Source organism: Aegilops tauschii, chromosome 2 (assembly GCF_002575655.3).
Source record: "Aegilops tauschii subsp. strangulata cultivar AL8/78 chromosome 2, Aet v6.0, whole genome shotgun sequence".
Lineage (NCBI taxonomy): Eukaryota > Viridiplantae > Streptophyta > Magnoliopsida > Poales > Poaceae > Aegilops > Aegilops tauschii.
In genome coordinates, this window is record NC_053036.3 from 485,908,084 (window position 1) to 485,918,982 (window position 10,899).

The following is a 10,899-nucleotide window of genomic DNA, read 5'->3' on the forward strand; positions in this document are numbered from 1 at the left end:
AGCTCTTATATTTTTTCACAGAGAAAGTACTATGCTCTTATCCTGTGGGGACTAGCAGTATTTTTAGACTGAATTTCCAGGATCAGCACCGTAACCTGGGTGCACACTTACTCCCTTCATTACCTTATACAAAGCCATAAACTCAAATTACAAGTACCAAGGTAAATTTTAATAACTGCTTTGCAAGTCAATTTTTCTTTTCATTAACCGAAATCATTAATACACCCGCATGCATGCAAGGAGGGAATGGGAAGGAAGTAGCATAGTGTCATTCTAACTACGTACATGCATGCAAGTGCTAAATAAGTTGATAATACGAGAAAACATCATTAATTTTTGCCTCGATTACTGTTAGTGGACTTGTATAGATGCAAAATGTATTTTTCATAGTGACCTTGTATAAGGGAATGGAGAGAGTACGTCTGATTTAATAGTCGTTAGAACTGTACTGCAAAAGAAAAGACGTTGAGAATGAACAGGGCGAGCTTAATTTATTGATCGCGTGCCACGTAGGAGCGCTCCATGTCATAACTTGCGGGGGGTGGAAATGGGTTAGCTTGCGAGGCCGGGGCTCCTGGGTGGATCGTCAGCGGCGCGGTTCTTGTGCCACAAGCATGCATGGCAGCATGTCGATCCGCAGCGATGGAATCTTCCACATAAGCAGGCTAGCTAGCTAAGCTAAGCTAGGCTAGGCTAAGCAGCACGCCGGCCCACACGGGGCGGGGGCGCGGGGGCCGGGATACCGGGACAGCGACCGAGCCGGCGGCCGCTGCTTGCTGCTGTCAAGTGTAGTTAAGCGGAAAGAGCTGGCTAGGGCACCGCTTTCTGGCCTTCCCCACCTCTACTGTTCCCTGACACGATATGGATATATCGAGTTGTCTCTCTTCCATCGGCTCCATCTCCGCTATATAAAGGGCCCGCTCGATCCAAGCCATCCGGCCACTCTCATGGTGTGTAGCTCAGGGTTGCTTCTTCCAGCTAGCTAGCTCCCCGGCCGTGGTTAAGACTTGGGTTTCAAGCTAGCTAGCTGCAGGCCAGTAGTTGTTGGTCAGGTGGGCAGGGTAGACGGACGGGCAGACCGGGAGGGACGATGGGGCTGAGGGAGATAGAGTCGACATTGCCGCCGGGGTTCAGGTTCTACCCCAGCGACCAGGAGCTCGTCTGCCACTACCTCTACAAGAAGGTGACCAACGAGCGCGCCTCGCAGGGCACGCTCGTCGAGGTCGACCTCCACGCGCGCGAGCCATGGGAGCTTCCTGGTGAGTCCAACACCTCCTTCCTCGCTAGGTTCATCTCCCTCTCCCCCCCCCCCCCCCCCCCCCCCCCCTCTCTCTCTCTCTCTCTCTCTCTCTCTCTCTCGGGAGTCTGGTTTCGATCGGTTCCCCCTGCCATGTCCCGTTCCCGCCTGCTGTTTTTCCGGCTGTGTTCATTAGATCGATGCATGCTAGCTGCTGTGCTAGGAAAAGAGTTCTTACTAGTTGTTGCTAGCCTAAGAGTATCGCGCCATCCATGGTGATTACGAGCATGATCTTCCGGAGTATATATGGCTGAAATCAGCATGGCCTTTGTTTGTTGAAGATCATATGCAACAATTAATTCTACCTCGGTCATAATAATGAACAAGCAAAAAGGACTTCCTGATCAATCAGCCTTGTGAGTATTTTTGTCCCGTTTAGTAGCTTAACCCGCTAGCCAATGTCCCATATATGCTCACTAATTAATCATTGAGTATGGAATAATCCACAATAATCACTTTCCCAATAATGCATTAACTGATCAGAAGGCGCAGTGCTGTCCTCGTGAACGTCTCGATGACGACGTCCCCCGGTCCTGTCCATTTCCTCGCAACGTCACATGCGTAATAGTTACATTTCGGATTTCCGTTTCTCCGGTTTCCTCATACATCATAGAAAAAGAGCAGAGTTTCGCTTTCCCGTAATCAATTTGAACATTTAGTACGTGTGCTCCCATCATTTTGCAAGTTGCAGCTTTGTACTACGAGTTATAGACGAGTTTTCACTGACACTGTTAATTATGCTTTGGGCGAGCGAAGACGTGGCGAAGCTCACGGCCAGCGAGTGGTACTTCTTCAGCTTCAGGGACCGCAAGTATGCGACGGGGTCGCGCACCAACCGCGCCACCAAGACCGGCTACTGGAAGGCCACCGGGAAGGACCGCGAGGTGCGCAGCCCGGCCACGCGCGCCGTCGTCGGCATGAGGAAGACGCTGGTCTTCTACCAGGGCCGCGCCCCCAACGGCAGCAAGACCAGCTGGGTCATGCACGAGTTCCGCCTCGACTCACCGCACCTGCCACCAAGGGTACGTACGCACCAACTACTCCTATATGTCACTTGTATTCCACTCTTCGGGTTAGCTCCTCTCTTTGCAATTGCATGGGTCGGCGTTGCTAATCTGGACGCAATTCTGCAGGAGGACTGGGTGCTCTGCAGGGTGTTCCAGAAGCAGAAACTGGACGGCGAGCAAGACAACGCCCGCTCCTCCTCGCCGCCCTTCGCCGGCTCGTCGCAGGCGGCGCAGGAGCTGCCCGTCATGGACGCGAGCAGCGACCAGATGATGGGTTCGGGCGCTGCCGGCTTCGCGGCGTCACGGCAGGAGGAGATGATCTGTGGCCCCAACCCGTTGATGAACGCGGCGATGTGGCAGCAATACAACTCGCTGCTTCTTGGCCAGTACCCGCAGGAAGAGATGGCGGGCAGCTCGCCGATGATGGCCACAGGAGGAGCGGGAGATGAGTGCGGATTCTTCTTCGACTCGGGGTTCGAGGACACGGCTTCCCTTGGGGCCATGCGGTTCCCCCAAGCGTGGAGCTGATGCCGGCCGGTCGTGCGCGCGCGCCCAGTGATCGTTGTGTATACGTTGTGAAGGAAAAACTAGCGATTGAATTATTTAATTCCATTGGTACTGTAGGTATAGTGTGTGAGGTCGTTTATATAGATTTGTGAAGGATCGAGTGTGTACGTGCTTGCATGAGATGGTTTCGTTTGACCGTTTCGGCCCTTTGAATGATGCCATGTATTGCAATCATAAAACTCATATGTAAAATTGTAAATTAGTACAACACAGTTCAGATTTCAGTACACACCACAGGAAACACCATTGCGTTGTTCCTAGAGAAGATAGAATACTAGTGTTCTTTTCTTTTTCTTTTTGGAACTGGAGACACTCTTCCGCTGGAACTAGAGAAGATAGATTCCATAAGTAGTAGTACAATCGTGCATGATATGCAGTCCAGATTGCATATATAGTGCTTTGTCTTTTCCAAACAAGAAAAAGAAGAATGGAAGAACTTGGTTTGCTGGTACATATATATGCATGCTCTATTCTGAGCCAGAGAGTTCAAGGTTCAGCTGTGTGTGTGTGTGCATGAGGTGTGGTGGGGTAGAAAGATGGCAGGGGCGGCGGCAGTACTATGGTAAGGCCATAGGAGGGCGGGCCGGTCGATGGAGCGCCACGGGTGGCGGGAGCAGGTGGCCCAGCCGGCGTTGGAGGGGGGCTCGTGCGGGGGAGATCGTGCACTGCTGGATTCGGCCGTGAAAATGGCTAGAGGTAGTAGAAGATCATCCAACCGTTCATTCTTCATCCAGCGGTTCGGATTTTCGACTGACACTTAGTTTCCTTTCATGTACCTGAGGGATAGGCGGACCTATATATATGGTTTATCTTCTCCAAGAAAAGAAAAAGAAGAAGAATGGAAGAACTTGTTTTACGGGTACATATGCATGTTCTATTCTGCACCACGTCCATTTCAAAGCTCGCGCATTTCGGAAGTTAGCCAAGCTTGATCCGCGTCATCTGGGCGCAGTGGCCAATAGGGGGGTGTTGCTTGCATGTGGCAACTCCCAGTTAAGTTCCAAACGGAGCTTGGATTTTGCAGGGACAAACATGCATGTCAAGTGAGAATCAATCTGCTGGCCCGCAAGCAGCTAGCTATACCCATACGTACTCCTGTAATAATCGATCTCGTTTCCTTGAAAAACTGGCATCGATCTCTGCCGCGGCACGTCCTCATCAGGCCGAACTGCCGAGCAATCATGCAGTGGAATCTTGTGCGTTTTCTATGTGTGTATGCGGAGCCAGCATGCTTCATAATTCTCTCGGCAGCTTGTCATCTATACCTGTTAGACCGGGGACGGACCGTAGGCCAAGTTGGCGAGACATATTATCTGCGCCCACTGATGGGATCGGGATCGGTATGCGCAGGACACATATACGCAGTGGCGTATGGGCGTTTCGAGGTGCACGTACGCCCTCTAACCTCCATACGCTTTACCGGGTCGTCCTTGTTCTTCATCAAGGTACAAAAGGGATGACATATGACATACCCTCCTGGCCAACAAACCGTCCTACGTAAATCATGTCGATTTATACACATGCATTTCGTTACAAAGGCGAATAATCAAGTGTACTAAAAGAAGTGTACTGTACATTAACCGTACATGTCATATGCATTATGTATGTACGCAGTGGGACGGTCCAGCTGAGAAAGAAAAATCTCGCCACAGATACAATATACAAACATACTAGTACAGAAACTAGCAAAAGCACAGATCAATAAGGTGTTGCAAAGCGTTTTAAAAATCAAATGTCAAGTCTCATTTGCGCGACGACTTTCCGATCGTCTACTATAAAAATATTTGCCCCGCTCTACGGAGGGAGGGACGATGACCGGCACGCCTTTGACTCGCTCCAGTGCTTGTAGTTGTCGCTAGGTGGTCTACGGACTTGGTTGTAATTTTTTATTTTTAGGGTTTCTTGTACTATGCCTTGACAGATGATGAATCCAAAGGTTTTCCCCAATAGAAAGTATTTTTTTAACTCCCAATAGAAAGTCTTCATAATAAGCTACAACAATAAACTCCCTATATAAAGAAATATAAGAGCATTTAGATAGTTTACAGAGGGAGTACCAAAATAAAAGAAGTGTCAGTTCAAACTTCAAACAAACCCATAAAGCTAGTGATCAAACACGTGATTCCAAACCGTGTGACTGATACCATTTACAAAATGTGTAGCTTCTTGTAACTCTGGAGACCGCTTAGCAAGCGGCCCGATCGGGAGAACATCGACTTCATCATCGCCGGTCTCCGCTCCACCGCCAGTTCGCTTGCTCCTCCGACCCCGCCACCTCCACCGGAGCCCGATTAGTTGCTAGCTTTTCATTTTGTTGGGGCGTGTTGTGTTGTGTGCCCCCATCGGAACTTATTTTAGTTTTCTTTCTGCACTTCTTGTTCTCATACTACTGAACATTGAACTTTGCTATTGTTGGATGTTTGTGGGCGGTTGCTTTATATATAAAGCGGGAGGAAACCCTTTTTCGTAATCAATCAGCCCAATTTATCAATTCTTAATTTCAAAAAACTTAAGTTCGTTCTCTAAGTAACCTTGTTTGAACCTTGAAAACAGAAGCAACGTCTCTTATTTTTGCGAAAAGAAGGAACATCACTTTGAATTAAACAAGATCTTGAACTAAATGAGATACAAAAACATCTTCGAATAAAAGGAGACGAACATCATACTTTAAATCAAACTTTTTCATGCTTGTGCGAGCATGCTAGCACTGGCGGGTCGGACGCCTTACCTAGCGCACGAGTTCACCTGCGGACCTGTTTGACAAGCGCGACACCGCCTCACTGCTCGCCGCCTAGCTAGTGTGTAGGAGGAACCAGCCAATCATGTTCCGAACGCTTCCGCTCTAATGTAACATCTATTGCACTGCTGACCAATCTATAGAACACGCTAAGAGATGTGCACCATAGGAGAGGGAACTCGCGAGAGACCTCCTAATCGGCGCCTTCTGTGCCGGTTAGGGTTTCTAGCGCCCACGCGCCCACAGATATCTGCTGACACCTCACGCGGCGACGTGTCCGCTCGCCAGGGCGCTCCTGGTTCACTTGGTCAAACAGTTGACTGGTTGATAGTTGACCAGCTAACATTGTCTTTTGGAAAAAATCACAACAAAATCAAAAAAAGTTTGTGAATTCAAAAAAGTTCATGAATTCGAAAAAAGTTCAAGGATTTGAAAAAGTTCACCGATTTTGATACAAAGTTCATGAATATGAAAAAATATGGATTCAAAAAAGGAGATTGCGGATTTGAGTCATTGAGTTTGAAAAAAAAATCATAGGTTTGAAACAGTTCATGGATTTGGAAAATGTACACTAATTTTGAAAAATTTCAGGAATTTAATTTTTATTTGCAATTCTTGAAAATAAGATAGTAAATTTGGAAAACATTTGTGAATTTGAATATATTCATGCATTCAAAATAATCTTGCGGGTTCAAAAAAAAGTTCACAAATTTGAAAAAAGTCATGTGTTTAAAAAAGTTCGTGAATTTGTAGAAGGTTTTGAATTTTAAAAAAGTTCAAGCATATAAAAAGATAAAAAAACAAAAAAAAACTAAGAAAGAAGAAATAAAAAAGAAAATGAAAAGGGAAGTAGAAAATAAAAAAGATAAAAAAAACAGAATGACCCGAACAAATACTAGTTGAGACAAACCAAAAACGTCGGTTGGAAGCTTCCAGAAGCTTTCCAAAACTGAGGAAGCTGCTCTAAGCTTCACAAAACCAGGAGAGCTTCCCACGAGAAATAGCCTGATGGCCCGGCCCATTGCGATCTAACAGTATGCGTTGGTTCTCGAAAACAAGTAAAACCGACGCATAAAGCGTCAAATTGAAGTTGGGTACCAATGAATTGTTCACTTGTTTCTGGGCTTGGTTGCCAGGCCTGGATGGGCTCTTTCTATTTACCGATGTATCTAGTGGGCGAGACTACTATAGCTTTGTCTTAAAAAAAAGATACTGTAGCTATCATGTAGCTACAACACCTTTTGTACATAAGTACATTAACCGGGAGCAACTAATTAAGGAGAATCCCTTTTAGGGCTTTCATAAAGGTCTGTTTTTCTTGGTCTGAGAGCGCATCAAATGGTGCATCCAACCCCAGGATTTTGGAACATAATTGATTTGATGCCAACAATTGGCATTGCCAATGTTTGGCAAGCCAACATTTGGCAAAATCAAAATTTGCCAAATGTTGGCAACTTTTTATGAGGTTGAGAAAAAAAGTTGGTAGCCAAGCAATCACTAGCCAGCATTTGGCATTTGCTAAATATTGGCATGCCAACTTTTGGCATCAAACCAATCATGCTCTTATTTTCTTTTTTCTGCACGCATTTTTGTATTTTTGTTGTGGCTTTTCAAATTTTGTTTGTGTTTTTCCTATGTTTTGATGAATTTTTTTTAAAGCCGTGCTTTTTCATGAGAAACACTACATGTGCTTCTGCAAGAAGCACAGTTGTGCCCCCGCAAAGGGAAACACAAAGCACATTTCTGTTTTCTGAAAAAAAAAGAGAAGCATAGCATGTACTTCCATGTATGCCCAGCGCGAGCTGAAAGTTCACGCGTGCGTCCGCCCCGCCTTTGCCTCCGCCTGCTGCCGATTGATTTCATCCGCCACCACGACCGTGTAGTTCTTCCGCCCGGTTATGGCCCCGCCGCGACTCCGTGGACCGACCCTGCCGCTCTGGATGACCGCGGGCGCCCCGTCGGCGCGCTGATTTGGGATCCGTCACCGCGCTGGCTTCAGACGCGATTACAGCCAGTCACTGGCCTCTGCCGCCTGTAATGGCGCTTGCCATCCCGTAGCAGGCCACAAACGCAGATTAGTTGATGTCGACAGTCGTTGCTAGGCTCGCGCCCGTCGCCACTGAGCTCGACCACTGTGCTGCTCGGCCATCGTCAACGGTGCGACATTGCCTTTTTTGGCCATGAAGTTCACTTGTCGGTGGCTACGAGGCCCTTCCCGACGTCTATGCGACCAATTCTTCCAGGCACGACGACCACATCGGCTCTGACGCGCTTCCGGACAGTTTCCTCCTCCTTGCACTTTAGGGGTTTGACGAATTGTGTAGAAGGTAGTTTTTTTGCTTCTTCCTTTTCCGGTTGTGGAGAAATGAGTACATGGTAATTAAAATTATTGCATTTTAGGTGAGTTCAATAGATTCATTCTCTCAATTAGATGATTCCTCATTCAAAGAGGAATATGACATAACCGAAGAGCAGGACTTTGCTTTGACCTTGATGATGCACAAGAACAATGAGCCGAAGCATGGTCATTCTGTTTTTGGACGTGAGTTGATTTGGAGGGATAAGCATCAAGTAAACTTCGAATTGGGCGAAAGCTTATATGTGACCTCTCTAGACTATGACAAGGCTACACAATATAAAAAAATGTTCGTGTAATATAAGAAACTGAGTACGTGACATTATTATTATTTTTGCGGGAAAAACTTCCAATCTATTCATCTTCAATCATGGTAGTACAACGAGCACTAGGAATAATAAAAATTACATCCAGATCCGTAGACCACCTAGCGACGACTACAAGCACTGAAGCAAGCCGAAGGCGCACCGCTGTCATCGCCCCTCCCTCGCCGGAGCCGGGCAAACCTTGTTGTAGTAGACAGTCGGGAAGTCGTCGTGCTAAGGCCCCGTAGAACCAACGCACCAGAACAGCAACCGCCGCGGATGAAGAGTGTAGATCAAAAGGATACAACCTGAAAACACACGAACGAAGACGAACGACGAACAGATCCAAGCAAATCCACCAAAGACAGATCCACCGGAGACACAACTCCACACGCCCACCGATGATGCAAGACGCATCACCTGACATTATAAAGAAATATTCCCTTGTTTCAAAAAAAGTCAATGACATAAATGTTTATACAAATATAATTTTTTATTCATGCAGTGTTATAAAAATGTTATGGACATTAAATAAATATTCAACGTAAAAATGAAACAAAATATGTATTTAAGAAATATGTACCTCGTCTATTAAAAAGTGTTCAACATGTATGAAAAAATGTTTCAACGTATACACTTAAAATGTACACTGTGTAGTGAAAAAACTAGACAGGTCTTAAAGACCAAAGGCAAATAAAAAAGAATAAAAACCATAGAAATCTAAGAAAACCAGTGAAATGCAGCAGAGACCAAAAAACGAAAGAAATTCAGTGACCGAACAAAGAAAAACAGTAAAATTATAGAAACTGGCTAAAAAACAAAGAAATCCTGAAAAACAACGAAAAGCGAATAGGAAAAACCTATCAAAACCGAAGAAAAACGAAGCGAGCAAGCGAAGAGAACGCATACAGTGAGCGAGCGGGCGAATGCTTCAGGCGAGACGTAATAGGTCTCGGTACGGGCGACACATAGCCCTGGCAATTTTCAACTCGCTCCACGGATTTTCGCGTCGAGGCCTTACTGGGCCAGCCCAACATGGGTTACTGCAGGAGCGTTTTTAGGCATGGTTTTTTCTCTCTGTTTTGGTTTTTTCTTTTTCTTTTTTGCGTTTTTCCGATTTGCTATGTTTCTTTAGCGTTTTCTTTGATTTTCTCGGTTCTCAGTTTTTCCTTTTGTGTTTTTCCTTTTCTTTTCTACATCGGGCTTTGATGATTTTTTTTGTGTTTCGGTTTTCTGTGTTTGTTTATAGTTTTTTGGGTTTTTGGATTTTCTGTTGTTTTGTCTTTTTTTTTTCTAAATTTTTAGCACATGTCTACTTTTCTCACACATGCTGTACATTTTTCACATGTCTACTTTTTGGATTTTGTGATGTTTAACATTTCTCAAGTACATGATTAATATTTTTTCAAATCTATCTCGTTTGAGGCAACGCTAGCTTTTATCTCGCGTCAAACGAGAAATAGGTGAACATGATCCCGCTTCAACAACGACTCCGGCGTTGACGACGAGTTTTGCGGATGGTTTGTAGGTGCTAGATCGACGGCCGGTGTCCAGGGCGGCATTGTCGATGCTGTCGTGGTGTCTGGAACTGTGTTGCTTGCTCCGGTGACGTCTTCTCCTTCGAGCCGCTGGTTCGAGAGGACCTTCGTCTTCATGACTTCCCGACCGCGTAGAGCAACGTCTGGCCGGCTCTGGATGAGCGGTAGCGGCGGCGCGCCATGGGCTCACGTTGGTGGTGGAAGATGTTTGGCGTCCCGTGAACTAACTTGTGTTTTCTTTCTTTGACAGGGTTGTATGCTGGTGCTGGCTTAATAGATCTGGGGTTGTTTTCACACAAAAAAACCGAGAAATAGGTGCTCCCCTCCCGTTTACGTCGGCGGCCAGCCCGACCGAGTGAGAGCAGGCCGTGCTGCCCATGGGCTCTTTCAATATCCCCCTTTTGCAGCTTCGCTTCCTTGTGCGCGCTGCCCTGTCGTGCTAGCGCCGGTGTCCCTCCATGTCCATGATAGGTGTCGCGTGGGGGTGGACGCGCGAGAGTCGGCCCCGGCCACCGCCCACCGCTGCTCGTCGCTCGACCGCGGCGCGCAGGAAAACCAACCAACCAATAGCGGTGGCCGACTGGCTCGTACCTGTTGCTGCTACTACGCGGAGAGCCGGATCGAGCCCAGCGCGATGAGCGCCCGTGGGGGCCTCGGCAACAGTGGAGCACGCCCCGGCCGATGGCTGTGTCGTCCCAGAGCGACGACATGAAGTACCGCGACCCACGCGCGACGGTGACCCGCGCCTGGGCCGCGCGGGGCGGGGCCCCCGTCCCGGCCGATGGGGTCAAACGCGTAGCACCTCGTCAAGCCAAACCAAACCTGCCAAGGTTCACAGGGCGCAGGGCGCGGAGACGCCGAGACCGAAAGCTGTAGAGTGTAGACTGCGTGCACAGTGCCCGCCCGGCATGCCCCCCTCAGCTCGCAGGCCCTACTACGCGCGCGTAGCAGGTAATCGTCCGGCGCCCGATCGATCGATCTTGTCAATTTGTCTGATTTGTCTTCTTGCTGATCCGATCCCGTGCTGTTAATCATGATTAAAAAGACCTTCTCATCCCCTCCAAAAATGTAGATCCACAGACCGTCAGATGT

General features: G+C 47.4%; 1 protein-coding gene across 1 annotated transcript; it reads left to right on the plus strand.

The window, feature by feature from the left end:
- Positions 1-891: 891 nt before the first annotated feature.
- LOC109754002 (protein CUP-SHAPED COTYLEDON 1) lies at positions 892-3,098 on the plus strand. Its single transcript, XM_020312931.4, has 3 exons — positions 892-1,259; positions 2,054-2,319; positions 2,431-3,098. The coding sequence occupies exons 1-3, from the start codon at positions 1,091-1,093 to the stop codon at positions 2,830-2,832; spliced, it is 837 nt and encodes a 278-aa protein (XP_020168520.3). The 5' UTR covers positions 892-1,090; the 3' UTR covers positions 2,833-3,098.
- Positions 3,099-10,899: the final 7,801 nt, after the last annotated feature.